We start from the raw sequence: 19,603 nt of genomic DNA, 5'->3' as shown, positions 1-19,603 counted from the left end.
GTTTAGGGCCCCTAAAATGCCAGGGCAGTATAGGAACCCCACAAATGACCCCATTTTAGAAAGAGGACACCCCAAGGTATTCCGTTAGGAGTATGGTGAGTTCATAGAAGTTTTTATTTTTTTGTCACAAGTTAGCAGAAATTGATTTTAATTGTTTTTTTTCACAAAGTGTCATTTTCCGCTAACTTGTGACAAAAAAATAAAATCTTCTATGAACTCGCCATACTCCTAACGGAATACCTTTGGGTGTCTTCTTTCTAGAATGGGGTCATTTGTGGGGTTCCTATACTGCCCTGGCATTTTAGGGGCCCTAAACCGTGAGGAGTAGTCTTGAAACCAAATGTCGCAAAATGACCTGTGAAATCCTAAAGGTACTCATTGGACTTTGGGCCCCTTAGCGTACTTAGGGTGTAGAAAAGTGCCACACATGTGGTACCGCCGTACTCAGGAGAAGTAGTATAATGTGTTTTGGGGTGTATTTTTACACGTACCCATGCTGGGTGGGAGAAATATCTCTGTAAATGACAATTGTTTGATTTTTTTTACACACAATTGTCCATTTACAGAGAGATTTCTCCCACCCAGCATGGGTATGTGTAAAAATGCACCCCAAAACACATTATACTACTTTTCCTGAGTACGGCAGTACCACATGTGTGACACTTTTTTGCAGCCTAGGTGCGCTAAGGGGCCCAACGTCCTATTCACAGGTCATTTTCAGACATTTGTTTTCTAGACTACTCTTCGCGGTTTAGGGCCCCTAAAATGCCAGGGCAGTATAGGAACCCCACAAGTGACCCCATTTTTAGAAAGAAGACACCGCAAGGTATTCCGTTAGGTGTATGGCGAGTTCATAGAAGATTTTATTTTTTGTCACAAGTTAGTGAAAAATGGCACTTTGTGAAAAAAAACCAATAAAAATCAATTTCCGCTAACTTTTGACAAAAAATAAAATCTTCTATGAACTCGTCATACACCTAACAGAATACCTTGGGGTGTCTTTTTTTCTAAAATGGGGTCACTTGTGGGGTTCCTATACTGCCCTGGCATTTTACGGGCCCAAAACCGTGAGTAGTCTGGAAACCAAATGTCTCAAAATGACTGTTCAAGGGTATAAGCATGTGCAAATTTTGATGACAGGTGGTCTATGAGGGGGCGAATTTTGTGGAACCGGTCATAAGCAGGGTGGCCTTTTAGATGACAGGTTGTATTGGGCCTGATCTGATGGATAGGAGTGCTAGGGGGGTGACAGGAGGTGATTGATGGGTGTCTCAGGGGGTGGTTAGAGGGGAAAATAGATGCAATCAATGCACTGGGGAGGTGATCGGAAGGGGGTCTGAGGGGGATCTGAGGGTTTGGCCGAGTGATCAGGAGCCCACACGGGGCAAATTAGGGCCTGATCTGATGGGTAGGTGTGCTAGGGGGTGACAGGAGGTGATTGATGGGTGTCTCAAGGTGTGATTAGAGGGGGGAATAGATGCAAGCAATGCACTGGCGAGGTGATCAGGACTGGGGTCTGAGGGCGTTCTGAGGGTGTGGGCGGGTGATTGAGTGCCCTAGGGGCCGATAGGGGTCTAATCTGATAGGTAGCAGTGATAGGGGGTGATTGATGGGTAATTAGTGGGTGTTTAGGGTAGAGAATAGATGTAAACACTGCACTTGGGAGGTGATCGGACGTCGGATCTGCGGGCGATCTATTGGTGTGGGTGGGTGATCAGATTGCCCGCAAGGGGCAGGTTAGGGGCTGATTGATGGGTGGCAGTGACAGGGGGTGATTGATGGGTGGCAGTGACAGGGGGTGATTGATGGGTGATTGATAGGTGATTGACAGGTGATTGACAGGTAATTAGTGGGTTATTACAGGGGAGAACAGATGTAAATATTGCACTGGCGAATTGATAAGGGGGGGGTCTAAGGGCAATCTGAGCGTGTAGGCGGGTGATTGGGTGCCCGCAAGAGGCAGATTAGGGTCTGATCTGATGGGTAACAGTGACAGGTGGTGATAGGGGGTGATTGATGGGTAATTAGTGGGTGTTTAGGGTAGAGAATAGATGTAAACACTGCACTTGGGAGGTGATCGGACGTCGGTTCTGCGGGCGATCTATTGGTGTGGGTGGCTGATCAGATTGCCCGCAAGGGGCAGGTTAGGGGCTGATTGATGGGTGGCAGTGACAGGGGGTGATTGATGGGTGACAGTGACAGGGGGTGATTGATGGGTGATTGATAGGTGATTGACAGGTGATTGACAGGTAATTAGTGGGTTATTACAGGGGAGAACAGATGTAAATATTGCACTGGCGAATTGATAAGGGGGGGTATAAGGGCAATCTGAGCGTGTAGGCGGGTGATTGGGTGCCCGCAAGAGGCAGATTAGGGTCTGATCTGATGGGTAACAGTGACAGGTGGTGATAGGGGGTGATTGATGGGTAATTAGTGGGTGTTTAGGGTAGAGAATAGATGTAAACACTGCACTTGGGAGGTGATCGGACGTCGGATCTGCGGGCGATCTATTGGTGTGGGTGGGTGATCAGATTGCCCGCAAGGGGCAGGTTAGGGGCTGATTGATGGGTGGCAGTGACAGGGGGTGATTGATGGTTGACAGTGACAGGGGGTGATTGATGGGTGATTGATAGGTGATTGACAGGTAATTAGTGGGTTATTACAGGGGAGAACAGATGTAAATATTGCACTGGTGAATTGATAAGGGGGGGTATAAGGGCAATCTGAGCGTGTAGGCGGGTGATTGGGTGCCCACAAGAGGCAGATTAGGGTCTGATCTGATGGGTAACAGTGACAGGTGGTGATAGGGGGTGATTGATGGGTAATTAGTGGGTGTTTAGGGTAGAGAATAGATGTAAACACTGCACTTGGGATGTGATCGGACGTCAGATCTGCGGGCGATCTATTGGTGTGGGTGGGTGATCAGATTGCCCGCAAGGGGCAGGTTAGGGGCTGATTGATGGGTGGCAGTGACAGGGGGTGATTGATGGGTGACAGTGACAGGGGGTGATTGATGGGTGATTGATAGGTGATTGACAGGTGATTGACAGGTAATTAGTGGGTTATTACAGGGGAGAACAGATGTAAATATTGCACTGGCGAATTGATAAGGGGGGGTATAAGGGCAATCTGAGCGTGTAGGCGGGTGATTGGATGCCCGCAAGAGGCAGATTAGGGTCTGATCTGATGGGTAACAGTCAGGCCCGGATTTACCTAACAGGAGCCTATAGGCACAGATGTCCTGGGCATCTTAGACTTCGCCCTCCATGAACTTACAAACACCCACTGAAGCACACTACAAGTGTGCTGGATGACCCAGCTGTCACTCCTCCCCTATTTACCTTGCCTGTCATAGGTAGCTACAGGTGCCCTCTAGTATTAGGTACCTAGAAGTACCCTCTGTATTATATAGCTAGAGGTGCCCCTGACTGAAGGGAGCTCTTGTTAGGGGAATGCCGAGAGCTGGGCAAGTAACCTTTTATTCCCAATCATCAGAAATCTGCATAGGGAAGGAAGGAGGGAGGCATTTCGGTAGGAAAATGAGCCGCTTTTCCATCATCAGGCGCCTGTAGGCGCGTGCCTACAGTGCCTTATGGTAAATCCGGCCCTGGTAACAGTGACAGGTGGTGATAGGGGGTGATTGATGGGTAATTAGTGTGTGTTTAGGGTAGAGAATAGATGTAAACACTGCACTTGGGAGGTGATCGGACGTCGGATCTGCGGGCGATCTATTGGTGTGGGTGGGTGATCAGATTGCCCGCAAGGGGCAGGTTAGGGGCTGATTGATGGGTGGCAGTGACAGGGGGTGATTGATGGGTGGCAGTGACAGGGGGTGATTGACAGGTGATTGACAGGTGATCAGTGGGTTATTACAGGGAAGAACAGATGTAAGTAATGCGCTGGCGAATTGATAAGGGGGGGTCTGAGGGCAATCTGAGCGTGTGGGCGGGTGATTGGGTGCCCGCAAGGGGCAGATTAGGGTCTAATCGGATGGGTAACAGTGACAGGTGGTGATAGGGGGTGATTGATGGGTGATTGATGGGTAATTAGTGGGTGATTAGGGTAGAGAATAGATGTAAACACTGCACTTGGGAGGTGATCTGACGTCGGAACTGCGGGCGATCTATTGGTGTGGGTGATCAGATTGCCCGCAAGGGGCAGGTTAGGGGCTGATTGATGGGTGGCAGTGACAGGGGGTGATTGATGGGTGATTGATGGGTGATTGATGGGTGATTGACAGGTGATCAGGGGGATAGATGCATACAGTACACAGGGGGGGGGGGGTCTGGGGTGGTCTGGGGAGAATCTGAGGGGTGGGGGGGTGATCAGGAGGGGGCAGGGGGGGGATAAAAAAAAATAGCGTTGACAGATAGTGACAGGGAGTGATTGATGGGTGATTAGGGGGGTGATTGGGTGCAAACAGGGGTCTGGGGGGTGGGCAGGGGGGGGGTCCTGAGGGGTGCTGTGGGCGATCTGGGGCGGGGGGGAAATCAGTGTGCTTGGGTGCAGACTAGGGTGGCTGCAGCCTGCCCTGGTGGTCCCTCGGACATTAGGACCACCAGGGCAGGAGGCAGCCTGTATAATACACTTTGTAAACATTACAAAGTGTATTATACACTTTGTATGCGGCGATCGTATGTTTAACATCCCGCCGGCGCGTCCGTATGGCCGGCGGGATGTTGCGGCGGGTGAGCGGAGCCAGGCGGAGGCGGAGGATCGCGTCACAGATGACGCGATCGCTCCGCCCATGCCCCTACAAGGACCGCCGCCATTTGTCTATACGGCGGTCCTTGCGGGGTCCACTTGCCGGCCGCCAATTGTCAATACGGCGGTCGGGAAGTGGTTAAGATGTCGCTCTCTGTAGATAGGAAACGGGGTAGCACCCCTCCACCGAGGGTGGAATCAAGATTTCAGCAAGGCTTGGTGTTCAGAGGCGCCAGAATAGAATAAAAATGTTTAAAAACCGTCTATAAGAGGGCAATGCTCAGGTGGACTTACCTCCCTCGAAAATATAGAACTCAATTGAGTCACAATATATCAATAAAAAAACGTTTTATTTAACTCCACTTAGTGCTTAAGTGGAGTTAAATAAAACGTGGAGTTAAATAAAACTTTTTTTTGTATTGATATATTGTGACTCAATTGAGTCAAATGTGGATATTTACATTAACACTAAAACCAATGCAGTTTAGTGGAGTCATTTCAATGAATGCATTTCCCATCTTTCCCATGTTTCCCAGCGTGTTGCAATGCAGATAACAAATATGCACTCTGTGCTGTGTTTCTGCACCATGCAATGCACTGCATGCGAATTGTGTCTATGAAAGTCAATGATCCTGTATGCGAAGTTTCACGTAATTGCATTTTCAATGCAAACAATCCTGCATCAACATGGAATTATTTTCATCATACTGTCTGTTCCTAAAGGAAAAGAAGTCCTTGCAAATGTATTACCATAACCAATGTAGTATAATCATCAACACAATTCAAGAGCAATCTATTTACAAACAATAGAGCTACTCTATGTCTCAGTTGCATTTTGCCTGGATAGCTGGAGTTGGAATTTACTGTCTTCCCTCTTTTCCTTTTTAATTCTTGTGCTGGTTAGAAGGTTTTTAAATTCCACAAGTTGCTTTAGCCTATAACCAGGGCCGGTTGTAGACTTTTTGCCGTCTGAGGCAAACATGTGAAGATGCTGCCCCCCCCCCAAAGGTAATATAATTACCCCCAGTATAGGTAGCCTAGAGGGGGTAGCAGGCAGGAAGGGGGGCAGCGGACACAGCGGTGGGGAGGGGAGCAGTGTACAGTATAGTCGGCGGCAGCGGCATTGCAGGAAGTGATGAGAGATGGAATGTACGCTGTCTGATGCTCCTACACACACTGCACTTCCCCGCCCGCTGACTGATGCTCCTACACACAGTGCGGTAATAGCTAAAGGGTGGAGCGGGGAAAGGGGGATCCAGGTTAGAGAGGAGAGGTCTGACCCCCTCCCCACCACTGTTCCCACTGAACCCTTCCTGCCAGCTACCCCCTCCAGCTTGGCGCCCCCCCCCCCCCCCCATGGCCAGGTGGGCGCCGCCCACTTCATCTGCCTGAGGAATAGAGATAGCCCGTACAGTGTGCTGGTGAACAGTATTCTGTGAACATCTGCTGTTCGCATTTGTGACGAATAGCGAACATTTGGTGTGTTTGATTCGCCCCCTATACATTATCATTGAGCTAAACTTTGACCCCTTACCTCACAGTCAGCAGACACTTGGCAGCCAATCCGCTAGCACCTCTTCCTGTACCACCCACCCCCTATCAAAAGGCAGTTGAGGTGGCCATATTGGATCAATTCTCTGCGGTCTGCTGACTGTTAGTTAGAGCAGGGTCAGACTTGCTGCAGATAGGTAGGGAAAGCATTAGCTAGGCCTGTGTTCTTGTTCCTTACTTGCTGTGAAAGCACTCCAAACATCCCTCTTGAGTGCTAGAACATCGGTCTCCTGCATTTTTTTTTGTGTGCGACACTCCACAACCTACTGACACCCAGAGCTGTGTGCACACTACTGCTGTTGCCTCATTAAGTTGCAGGCACAGAACCACTCCAATGCATTATTATTTCACTGTATTCTGATAGTACTATTGTATCTCTCTGTGTGAGACACTCCACAGCCCACAGACAACCAGAGCAGTGATTTCTGCTCTTTAAGGATTAAACCACGACTTTGCGTCAACTCCGTAATTTTTGGTAGGACTTTTGACATGGATTCCCCCTCCGACATGCCACAGTCCAGGTGCTAGACCCCTTGAAACAACTTTTTCTTCACTTTTTTGAACAGAAACAGCCTTTGTAGGTTTTAAAATTCGCTTGTCTATTGAAGTCTATGGTGGTTTGCCAGATTCGCCTGTTTGCGAACATTTTGCGGGAGTTCGAGTTCGCGAACAGAAAATTCTATGTTTGCGACATCTCTACTGAGGAACCCGCCTCATGGCTGGCCCGGGGCTGCCTTTAACAAACATTGTATGTAGCATGACCAAGTTATGTTTGAATGAGTTTAACGATGTATCCTCATCACACTGAACCAAGTCTCATCTTTTTTGTCGTAAATTAGCAAGCATGCCTGTAGGACCCTCTTGATGTTGTAATTGGACATCCAATTACATTTATTGCAGAACCATATATCTCCTTTTCAATGTCCAGTGTATATAAGCTGTGTTCCTAATTTTGTCAGTATACAGGAATCAGTCTGATGAAGGCTTCATAGCCAAAAGCTTACTGTGTTTCTTCTAAGTTAGTCAATAAATGATATCATCCTGATCAAAAACTTCTTGCTCTTTTCCTCAGATACCTATCTAAAGAACTTACATACTATTGGGGGCCTCCTTTGTGATTCTTTGGAAGACCTCAAAGAACAAGACTTCAAGAGATTTAAAGACAAGTTATCTGACTTCTCTTTTGAGGATTTTCCTCCCATCCCTCGTGGACGAGTGGAGAATGCAGACTGCATAGCTACAAAGAAGTGCCTCATAGATACATATGGAGAAAAGGCTTTAGAGGCGACTTTAAATGCCTTTAAACTGCTCAACCTAATGGGACCCGCAGAGGTGCTGCAGAAAAATGTCAACGAAAAAGGTACTGGTTTATCTTAAAGGAATTTTATATTTTCATCCATAACAAAGGACAGTTTCATTGATGAAGCACTGCTCAATCGCCTCAAACCCACCAGTTAGCTTAAGGCTCCATTATTATTATTATTATTAATAATTTATAAAGCGACAACATATTCCATGGCGCTGTACAAAGTAAGAAACAAACATGGGGTACATAATACAGACAATGGTGTTCACTAATATACAAGATACATAATTAGTGACAAAATACAAAAAAATGATACAGCATACAAAATACAGAATTGGTAATGACAGTGATAAAAGTAACATGATGAATACAATGTATAATGATTTCCAAGACACAAAAGGGGGAGAGAGCCCTGCCCTTGCGAACTTACAATCCAAGGGGAATGGGGGGGGGAAACAAGAGGAGGGGTAGTATACAATAAAATATATAAAGGCAGTGTGAGGAAACGCGGAAAAGCCGCCGCGTGTACTAACGGCAGGACGGCTGAGTCCGCGTCCAGCATAGCGGCTGGCATGCGGAGACGTGCGCCTGGCACCACGAGAGAACGCGGAAAAGCCGCCGCAGGTACTGTCAGCAAGGCGGTTGTTTCCGCGTCCAATGCGGCGGTTTGTACGCAGCGGCGTGCGGTTGGTGTGGCTGGGTCTGTTAGTTCACATAGGCGGATGGAGAGCTACGCGCGCGCGGCCCAGATGTCAGGACCTTTATACCAGCAGGGGAAGTGTCAGCTGATCAGGAGGATCAGCTGATTCCTGCTGGACTCATGATTGGCTGAGTGGCTTGGGCGGGGCGGCAGACTCCAGCAGCTATATATTTAGGTTGCTTGTCAGTTGCTGGTTGTCTGCCATTGTGAATGCTTTATGTGTTAGCACACAGACCTCAGTCAGATCCTACAGTGTGTTAGAACCGGGAAGGACCTGGGAATTCACACTGAGCTAGAATATTCTCGTATGTTATGCTATAGACTAGTTCGAGGGTGTTGTGACTACGGACCTCACACCCAAGACTAGCACTGTATACTTGTATTTCCTTGCCCGCCTCTAGGGTGTAGAGAGCTAGGATCTCACATCCAGTTAGGGCAAGTCTGTTCATCTTAGCAGCAGGGCATCCTGCAACCAAACCTAGGCCCCCCTCCTAGGGAGCCTTTAGCCTATAGGGATTCACCCTCGGTCTGGGGTGAATTCCCTTCTTCTTCTAACCTCCAGCTCCTCTGGTGGTTCTCACTCAAAGTGCTACTGTTACACCAAACACTCATATCTCAGGTGTCCAGAGGTTAGACATACCTGGATTATTGGTGATTCTGCAGATCATCCATAATCTGGTGTATATCTGCATTACTGGTGATTCTGCAGATCACCAATAATCAGATTCTCTCTGCGTGTTGACACCAATCGTTACAGGCAGTGTGTTTTAGGATACCTAGTAGGAGTGCAATTTGGTCTTAGGACAAAGGAAAGTGGCCTAAAGGTAGCGCATATGCTTGTCGGAACAAATTTGTTTTTAGAGAGCGTTTAAAGGTAACAAAGGTTGGCGAGTGACGGATGTGTTGTGGGAGGGCATTCCAAAGAAGGGGTGAAGCGCGTGCAAAATCTTGTAAGCGTGAATGTGAGGAGGTGATTCTAGAGGAGGACAACAGAAGATCGTGTGCAGATCTGAGATTGTGATTGGGTTTGTATCTGGAAATTAGTGAGGATATGTACCGGGGGGAGAGATTGTGGAGAGCTTTGTAGGTTAGGGTTAGGAGTTTGAACTGGATCCTCTGGTTAATTGGCAGCCAGTGAAGAGCTTGACAGAGAGGGTCAGCAGAGGAAGATCGAGAAGAAAGATGAATGAGACGAGCAGCTGAGTTCAGTACCGACTGGAGCGGGGCCAGTCTGTAAGAAGGTAGAACACAAAGTAGTATGTTGCAGTAGTCCAGACGAGAAATTAAAAGTGCATGTATTAACATTTTGGTTGTGTCTTGACTTGAGTGAGAAAGGGACGGATGCAAGATATATTTTTGAGTTGGAGATGGCAGGAGCTGGTTATGGAGTTAAGGTAAGGAATAAAAGAGAGAGAAGAGTCAAATATTACCCCCAAGCATCGTGCTTTGGGAACTGAAGTTATGGCAGTTTTATTAACATTTATAGTTACTTCAGGGAGAGAGGTGGCCAGAGACGGTGGAAAAATTATTAGTTCTGTTTTACTCAAATTAAGTTTGAAAAAATAATCAGTTGATCAGTTTTCTCGCTGACATTAAAGCAAACTTTAAATTTCTCTGTACAACCAATCACTTGTATCAAATTTCTGTAAAGATCGATCTTTTTATTGTATTCTATGCCGCCACAGCATAGAATAAAGAGATTTGATTGTTTAGTTTTACAATAAAAATGATCAGCTGTACAGAAAAAGCAAACATTTTAAATTTTTCAAGCAAGAAATGTGGTAGAATTTCCATTTTTTACACTACAAATCAATCTTGAGAATAGTGATCAACTTTTCAGAAAACTGAATGGTGTAGGATAGATTACCTCAACAGATCAGGACAACTCCATCCCTGGACGTGTTCAAATCCAGACTGAAAACCCACCTGTTCAGTTTGGCATTTGCAGAATTATAACTTTTGTTGTGTGAATACTTCATCCTACTACCAATTACTGAATCTGAGAGAGCCGAAGCGCTTTGAGTCCTATGGGAGAAAAGCGCTCTAGAAATGTTATTGTATTATTGTATTAGTAATTTCTTGGTTTATAGACAAAAGCGGTTTGTCAACATTTTAGTTTTTTTTTTTCCACAACTGGGAAAAAATCGAGAACATGTATATGATACATTGGACAGATGTATCAATCGGAAAAAAATGATTATAATTCTTGAGACCAAAAACTATGACAAATTAGATGGTGGGCGGCTACCTTAACATCTTTAGCGGTAATAACGAGTTCAGCTCGGGGTGAAAAAAACAAGCTAGGAGTGGTTATCCTGAGCTGAACTTGTGGTAGCCGTCTTGAGGTTTATGCAGAGCAATGCGAGCACTTTAACTCCCCTCCCGGCTCTGCTTCCCCCGGTGAGTAGAGATGGCCCAAACCTCCGATTTTAGGTTCACAAACCGGGTTCGCAAACTTCCGCATAGGTAGGTGTCCCAGTATAGGTAGGTAGGCATAGGTAGGTTTCCCATTATAGGTAGATAGGCATAGGTAGGTGCCCCAGTAGTTAGCTAGGCATAGGTAGGAGTTCCAGTATAGGTAGATAGGCATAGGTAGGTGCCCCAGTAGTTAATTAGGCATAGGTAGGAGTCCCAGTATAGGTAGGTAGGCATAGGTAGGAGTCCCAGTATAGGTAGGTAGGCATAGGTAGGTGTCCCAGTAGTTAGCTAGGCATAGGTAGGTGTCCCAGTATAGGTAGATAGACATAGGTAGGTTCCCCAGTAGTTAGCTAGGCATAGGTAGGAGTCCCAGTATAGCTAAATAGGTATAGGTAGGTGCCCTAGTATAGGTAGGTAGGTAGGCATAGGTAGGTGTCCCCGTATAGGTAAGTAGGTGCCCCGATAGTTAGGTAGGCATAGGTAGGTGCCCCAGGATAGATAGTTAGGAAGGGCCTGGCTGGCACAGTAATAGCAATTACCAAGGTCCAGCTGCAACAGGTAGGGCTGTATAATGCAGTGTCAGTGGGCAACACAAAAAAAAAAACACATCAGGAGAACATTAGCTCTCAAAAGAGCTGTTGATGTGTGCTATTTTAGCAATAACAATCAGCCAGGAGCAAGCTAACAAGCCTACAAGAGCCTAACTAATCTTGCCCTATGAGAGTCTGCCTGCAGCTGTCCCTTTACTAAGTAATGCAGGCACACGAGTGCAGTGAGCTTTTAACCACTTGAGGACTGCAGTCATAAAACCCCTTAAGGACCAGACACTTTTTTTTCATTCAGACCACTGCAGCTTTAATGGTTTATTGCTTGGTCATACAACCTACCACCTAAATGAATTTTACCTCCTTTTCTTGTCACTAATACAGCTTTCTTTTGGTGCTATTTGATTGCTGCTGCGATGTTTAGTTTTTATTATATTCATCAAAAAAGACATGAATTTTGTCAAAAAATGATTTTTTTAACTTTCTGTGCTGACATTTTTCAAATAAAGTAACATTTCTATAAAAAATTTTGTCCAAATTTATTGTGCTACATGTCTTTGAAAAAAAAAAATCCAATAAGTGTATATTTATTGGTTTGGGTAAAGTTATAGAGTTTACAAACTATGGTGCAAAAAGTGAATTTTCCCATTTTGAAGCATCTATGTCTTTTCTGAGCACCGGTCATATTTCATGAGGTGCTAGAATTCCACAATAGTATAAATATCCCCCAAATGACCCCATTTTAGAAAGAAGACATCCCAAAGTATTCACTAAGAGGCATGGTGAGTTCATAGAAGATTTTATTTTTTGACACAAGTTAGCGGAAAATGACACTATGTGACAAAAAAAATTAAATAAATAAAAGTTTCCATTTCTGCTAACTTGTGACAAAAAAAAATAAATTAAATCTGCCATGGACTCACCATGCCCCTCTCTAAATACTTTGGAGTGTCTACTTTCCAAAATGGGGTCATTTGTGGTGTGTGTTTACTGTCCTGGCATTTTGGGGGTGCTAAATTGTAAGCACCCCTGTAAAGCCTAAAGGTGTTTGTAGGACTTTGGGCCCCTTAGCGCACCTAGGCTGCAAAAAAGTGTCACACATGTGGTATCGCACACATGTGGTATTTTTACACATACCGATGCTGGGTGGGAGGAATATCTCTGTAAATGAGATTTTTTTGATTTTTTTACACACAATTGTCCATTTACAGAGCTATTTCTCCCACTCAGCATGCGTATGTGTAAAAATACACCCCAAAACACATTATACTATTTCTCCTGAGTATGGCGATACCACATGTGTGACACTTTTTTGCAGCCTAGGTGCACTAAGGGGCCCAACGTCCTATGAGTATCTTTAGGATTTCACAGGTCATTTTGAAGCATTTATTTTCACAGGTTTGAAACATTTGGTTTCTAGAGTACTCCTCACAGTTTAGGCACCCTAAAATGCCAGGGCAGTATAGGAACCACACAAGTGACCCCATTTTAGAAAGAAGACACCCCAAGGTATTCTGTTAGGAGTATGGTAAGTTCATAGAAGATGGGGGGTCTGAGGGCGATCTGAGGGTGTGGGCGGGCGTTTGGGTACCCGCAAGGGGCAGATTAGGGTCTGATTTGATAGGTAGCAAAGACAGGTGGTGACAGGGGGTGATTGATGGGTGATTGATAGGTGATCAGGGTGTGATTAGAGGGGAGAATAGATGCAAACAAGGTACCTGCAAGGGCCAGATTAGGGTCTGATCTGATGGGTAGCAGTGACAGGTGGTGACAGTGGGTGATTGATGGGTGATCAGTGGGTGATTAGAAGGGATAACAGATGTAAATAATGCACTGGGGAGGTGATCAGGGGGGGTCTGAGGGCGATCTGAGGGCGTGGGCGGGTAATTGGGTGCCCACAAGGGGCAGATGAGGGTCTGATCTGATGGGTATGATAGGTAGCAGTGACAGGTGGTGACAGGGGGTGATTGATGGGTGATCAGTTGGTGATTAGAGGGGAGAACAGATGTAAATAATGCATTGGGGAGGTGATCAGGGTGGTCTGAGGGTGATCTGAGGGTGTGGGCGGGTGTTTGGGTGCCCGCAAGGGGCAGATTAGGGTCTGATCTGATGGTTAGCAGTGACAGGTGGTGACAGGGGGGGACAGGGTGATTGATAGGTGATCAGGGTGTGATTACAGGGGAGAATAGATGCAAGAAATGCACTGGCGAGGTGATCAGGGGGGGGGGGTCTGAGGGCGATCTGAGAGCATGGGCGGGTGATTGCATGCCCGCAAGGGGCAGATGAAGGTCTGATCTGATGGGTAGCCGTGACAGGTGGTGACAGGGGGTGATTGATGGGTGATCAGTAGGTGATTAGAGGGGAAAACAGATGTAAACAATGCACTTGGGAGGTGATCTGAGGGCGGGTCTGTGGGCGATCTGAGGGTGTGGGCGGGTGATCAGGTGCCCGCAAGGGGCAGGTTAGGGTTTGATCTGATGGGTGGCAGTGACCGGTGCTGACAGGTGGTGATTGATGGGTGATTGACAGGTGATTGACAGGTGATCAGTGGGTGATTCCAGGGGAGAATAGATGTATACAGTACACAGGGGGGTCTGGGGAGGATCTGAGGGTGTGGGGGGTGATCAGGAGCCCCCAGGGGGCAGTTTAGGACCTGATCTAAAACATAGTGTTGACAGATAGTGACAGAGGGTGATTGATGGGTGATTAGGGGGGTGATTGGGTGCAAACAGGGGTCTGAGGGGGTGATCAGGGGGGGATCTGAGGGGTGCTGTGGGCGATCAGGGGGCAAGGGGGGCAGGATCAGTGTGCTTGGGTGCTTACTACGGGGGGCTGCCTCCTGCCCTGGTGATCCCTCGATCACTGGGACCACCAGGGCAGAGGCAGCCTGTATAATACACTTTACAAAGTGTATTATACACTTTGTTGCGGCAGATCGGGGGTTAACAACCCGCCGGCGCTGCTAATTGGCCGGCAGGTTGACGTCGCGGGTGGGCGGAGCCTAATGCCGGCGGAAGCGCACGCATCTATGCACGCGATCCCTGGCAATTCAATCCCCCAGGATCTGACGCCGATCGGCATTACGCGGTCCTGGAGGTGCCACTTTGTCGCCGCCCCTCAATAGTGGGCGGGCGGTCGGCAAGTGGTTAATATATTGTAAAAAGGTGCTATTAGTAAATAGGGTTATATGGATTGTTTTGAAAGCTGTTGTTGGCTGACAGAGAATGAGAATAAAAGTTATAAAATACAATGCATATCAATACAATTATTCGCCAGGATTGGCTAAAATATATATAAATGTACACATATTCAACAAAAAAGACTTGGCCACTTCATAGAGAAATAGACATATCACAGGGAGCGCTGTATCTGATTGATAGCCTGTGTATTAAGAGTGAGCTGGTCACTGGTAGAATAAAAACAAAGTGGTGCATACTGCTATAAGTGGCAGCAGGGGGTTTTGGATCAGAATTATGATGTTGTGCAAAATGTCTTGAAAGGCTGTTTTTGGCGTAGGCTTTTTGAATATTTCTGGCTCTGGTCTGTTGGCTTGTTCTACCTATATACAGTGGCTTGCAAAAGTATTTGGCCCCCTTGAAGTTTTCCACATTTTGTCATATTACTGCCACAAACATGAATCAATTTTATTGGAATTCCACGTGAAAGACCAATACAAAGTGGAGTACACGTGAGAAGTGGAACGAAAATCATACATGATGCCAAACATTTTTTACAAATCAATAACTGCAAAGTGGGGTGTGCGTAATTATTCAGCCCCCCGTAATTATTCAGTCAATACTTTGTAGAACCACCTTTTGCTGCAATTACAGCTGCCAGTCTTTTAGGGTATGTCTCTACCAGCTTTGCACATTTAGAGACTGAAATCCTTGCCCATTCTTCTTTGCAAAACAGCTCCAGCTCAGTCAGATTAGATGGACAGCGTTTGTGAACAGCAGTTTATAGATCTTGCCACAGATGCTCGATTGGTTTTAGATCTGGACTTTGACTGGGCCATTCTAACACATGGATATGTTTTGTTTTAAACCATTCCATTGTTGCCCTGGCCTTATGTTTAGGGTCGTTGTCCTGCTGGAAGGTGAACCTCCACCCCAGTCTCAAGTCTTTTGCAGACTCCAAGAGGTTTTCTTCCAAGATTGCCCTGTATTTGGCTCCATCCATCTTCCCATCAACTCTGACCAGTTTCCCTGTCCCTGCTGAAGAGAAGCACCCTCAGAGCATGATGCAGCCACCACCATATTTGACAGTAGGTATGGTGTGTTCAGAGTGATGTGCAGTGTTAGTTTTCCGCCACACATAGCGTTTTGCATTTTGGCCAAAAAGTTCCATTTTGGTCTCATCTGACCAGAGAGCCTTCTTCCACATGTTTGCTTTGTCCCTCACATGGCTTGTGGCAAACTGCAAAAGGGACTTCTTATGCTTTTCTGTTAACAATGGCTTTCTTCTTGCCACTCTTCCATAAAGGCCAACTTTGTGCAGTGCACGACTAATAGCCATCCTATGGACAGATTCCCCCACCTGAGCTGTAGATCTCTGCAGCTCGTCCAGAGTCACCATGGGCCTCTTAACTGCATTTTTGATCAGCACTCTCCTTGTTTGGTCTGTGAATTTAGGTGAATGGCCTTGTCTTGGTAGGTTTACAGTTGTGCCATACTCCTTCCATTTCTCAATGATCGCTTGAACAGTGCTCGGTGGGATGTTCAAGGCTTTGGAAATCTTTTTGTAGCCCAAGCCTGCTTTAAATTTCTCAATAACCTTATCTCTGACCTGTCTGCTGTGTTCTTTGGACTTCATGGTGTTGTAGCTCCCAATATTCTCTTAGGCAACCTCTGAGGCTGTCACAGAGCAGCTGTATGTAACGAACGGTGAAGCACAGAGAGGATCTGATTACCGGTGATCTGCAGTATCACTGGGAATACAGATATATACCAGATTATAAGTGATCTGCAGTATCACCGATAATCCGATATACCAGCTAACCTAGTAGTGTTTGGTGTAACAGTAACACTTAGAGGACTAGGCCTCAGTGCAGTAAGGAGTACTGCACGGATTCCTTCCGAAGACCTGAACTCTCCAAGGCGGGAGGAGTCAGACTGACAACAGGAAGGATTGTCTAAAAGTGACACTCTGGAGGAAGTGTCACTAACAGGACGGGGAACCGCCTCCAATAGTAAGGTCGGTTCTCGAGGTTGGACAAGCCAGGTCGTAAACACACGGACAGATAAAGTACAGATTCAGAAGGCAGAGGCGGAGTCTTAGGTACAGGCAGGGTTCGGCAACAGGGTATCAGATATATCGAGGTACAAGATCAGGAGGCAGAAGCAGAGTCTAAGGACGAGCCGGGGTTCGGCAACAGAGTATCAGAATGGCAAGGTACAAGATCAGAGTTCAGGAGGATATTCAGGCAAGCAAAGGGTCATAACAGATAATCACAATCAAACTAGTACTTTAGCTATCAACAGAATCTAGCTAAGTGTAGGATTACAGCTCCAGCTGGTCCCGGCACACTTAAGGATCTGACTAAGGGTCTGAGTGCTCCCACGTTGTGTTCGCAACGCCAGACAACCAGCAACTGAACATCCTGCAGTATATATACATAAGAGCTGCCCAGCACCCCCCTAAGTGCTGGACCAATGAAAAAGTGAAGCCAGCGTCAGCTGACCAGCCTGGTCAGCTGACTCACTTCTGGCTGTCATATAATCCCTGCCTGAGTGCGCTCGCACGCGTCACTCTAAACCTGGAGGGACTATGTGTCCCAGCCACCCCAGCACCGCTCTGCGGTGCCTCTGCCATGGGGCCATGCGCGCTAACTGCCGCGTCCAACGCAGCGTTTTTTCCGTGCTCCGCCATGCCCTGCACGGGGACAGCCGCCTTAGACTGAGTGGAGGCGGCTGCCTCCCTGTGCTCTGCCACGCCGTGCGCGGAAAGAGCCACCTCCCGTTGACTCATGGCGGCGGCTCTTCCGCGTTTCCTAACACTGTATTTGTACTGACATTAGATTACACACAGGTGCACTCTATTTAGTCATAAGCACTCATCAGGCAATGTCTATGGGCAACTGACTGCACTCAGACCAAAAGGGGCTGAATAATTATGCACACCCCACTTTGCAGTTATTTATTTGTAAAAAAAATGTTTGGAATCATGTAGGATTTTCATTCCACTTCTCACGTATACAGCACTTTGTATTGTTCTTTCATGTGAAATTCCAATAAAATTGATTCATGTTTGTGACAGTAATGTGACAAAATGTGGAAAACTGGTATTTTTTATTGCAGGGACAAGTTATAAGATAGATGATATTTGTGGTAGTGGTATTGCAGCTGAAAGAGTGGTGAATATTGAGTAGTTACTTGGGTAACAGTACATTTGAAGGAAATGTTCCTAGGTTGTAAATATTCACAGGCTAGGCCTTTTGGTGACATATTGTTACGCCAGGAGAAGAACTATGAAAATGTTTTTGAGGGGCAAGGGATAGGGGTCTACTGGAGGCCACAATGTTGAGTGTTTTAGCTCTTCTAAAGACCAAACTTAGTTTTTGGTCGAAATTAAAGCAAAGGTAGGGATCTTTCAATAAGGTCATCCGGTTTTTATTTATGATAGACCATAAGGATTTTTGGTTTAGGAGTCTTGCGCGTTTCTTAGCAGATTTTTTTTTTAACAATAGTTTTTATTAAGGTTTTACAAAGGATTAAACAATAATAAAACTTTTACAAACCTTATGATGTATAAACAGATTAACAAAACATTGACATTGTGTCACGCGGTCAATCAACAAACTGGAGTTATTTATCAACTAAAGTAATATACTATTATGCACCTTTAGTTAAAGTCAATAGAGGATTTGATGGTGGCTTCTGTTAGGTAAAGTTAAAGTGACTTGGAAGGCTGTGAAACTTGCATGATAAGGGGGAGAAGTTGTGGTGTGAATTTGGGAACTGATTGCCTTTTCCATTCGTAGGTTAATATCAACTTGTCTTTGAAGTTGTGCCAAGGAAGGGATGTCTGGAGTTCTCCAGTTAGAAATTATCAAACTTCTCGCCACACATAGTACTTGTGATTACACCAAGCATTATTTCGGAGGAAAGGATAGAATGCCTACATGGAGCAGGGCTAGTTGAGGGGTAATCACCAAATGCAGCTGCAAAAATTTTCTTAGTTCTTTAACAGTGCATATCCAAAATGGTTGAATGCAAGAGCATTCCTATAGTATATGTAACAGGGAACCTATATTGTTACAGTTGCGCCAACAAAGAGGGGAGCTTTGTTGTGTAAAATTAACTAAACGTTTGGGGGTAAGGTCCCCTTTAAGAAGAATCTTTTGGAAGGTTTCTCTATGGTTTATACACGATGAGAATTGGTTGTAATTTTAGTGGAAGATATAATATGTGTCAAATCTATTTGACATTGTAGATCTTCTGACCAGGCTTTAATAGATTTATTTAGCTGCTTGTGATGACCACTCATCAGTTCTTGATAGCAAAGTGAGATGCCACCTTTGAGAGCAATGGGAGAGTTTAAGAAAGAGTTTAGAAGATGAGTAGAAATTCTAGGGAGCTGCCAGTTACAGGATGATAAAAGAAGTTTGATTCATAGCTATTTAAAAACTTCCTTGGCTTGAATAGGGAATTGTTCTCTCAAATCAGAAGACGGCAACAGTCCTGTATTATCTGGGGAGAAAAGATCAGATATTGAGGAGATACCAGCAATTTTCCAACTGTTTAGATCTAGATCATGTGTTAAAAGGGTTAGGGAATTAATTGGAAGTTTAAGTATGGAGGATAAGCTTGGGCTTCTAGTGGTTTTTAGTAAGTATGACCAGGCTAGAATGGAGGCTTGGACTGTTGCATAGGGGGATTTGGTAGCTTAAATTACAAGAATCCGAAGAGAAAGAAGTTGTTTTAAGTCATGTGAAGAGGTGTAATTTTCTATATGAAACCATTTTTTGGGTGAGTTAGTTGTCCACCAATCTTTAGAGGCTTCTAGAATAGATGCGTAGTAATAAGATTTCAAGCAAGGGATACCAATGCCTCTTGATTTTTTATGGACAGTTTTTTATGGACAGTTAGTGTAGAGTATGCAACTCTGTGTTTTTTCTTCCCCACATATAATTACCTACCCTTTTTGTGATTTGAGAGTTAGGTAGTGTGGTATATGTATCATTCTAAATAAGTAGAGGATCTCTCCCTTCTCTCACTAATACAGCAGCACACAGAGTGAGAACATTGCAGACGCTGCTGCCTTTTATAAAGGGGAGAGCGGCTCCAGGAAGGAGTGCTGCCTGATTGTCTGCCATGTGTCTGCTGACTGTGATATAGAGGGTCAAAGTTTAGCCCAATGATAGGGGGCGGGTCGCTAAGT

At 45.7% G+C, this 19,603-nt stretch overlaps 1 protein-coding gene across 1 annotated transcript in view; it reads left to right on the top strand.

Moving 5' to 3' along the window:
- Nucleotides 1-19,603, top strand: part of LOC137536843 (uncharacterized) — a 461,091-nt gene that overhangs the window by 372,521 nt on the left and 68,967 nt on the right. The window contains exon 4 of the mRNA XM_068259031.1: nucleotides 7,328-7,615. Within this exon, the coding sequence (XP_068115132.1) occupies nucleotides 7,328-7,615 (288 nt within the window). The remainder of the gene's footprint in view (nucleotides 1-7,327; nucleotides 7,616-19,603) is intronic.

The sequence above is a fragment of the Hyperolius riggenbachi genome, chromosome 10, assembly GCF_040937935.1.
Source record: "Hyperolius riggenbachi isolate aHypRig1 chromosome 10, aHypRig1.pri, whole genome shotgun sequence".
Lineage (NCBI taxonomy): Eukaryota > Metazoa > Chordata > Amphibia > Anura > Hyperoliidae > Hyperolius > Hyperolius riggenbachi.
The sequence above is the reverse complement of the archived record's forward strand: the minus strand, read 5'-3'. Positions and strand labels throughout refer to the sequence as shown.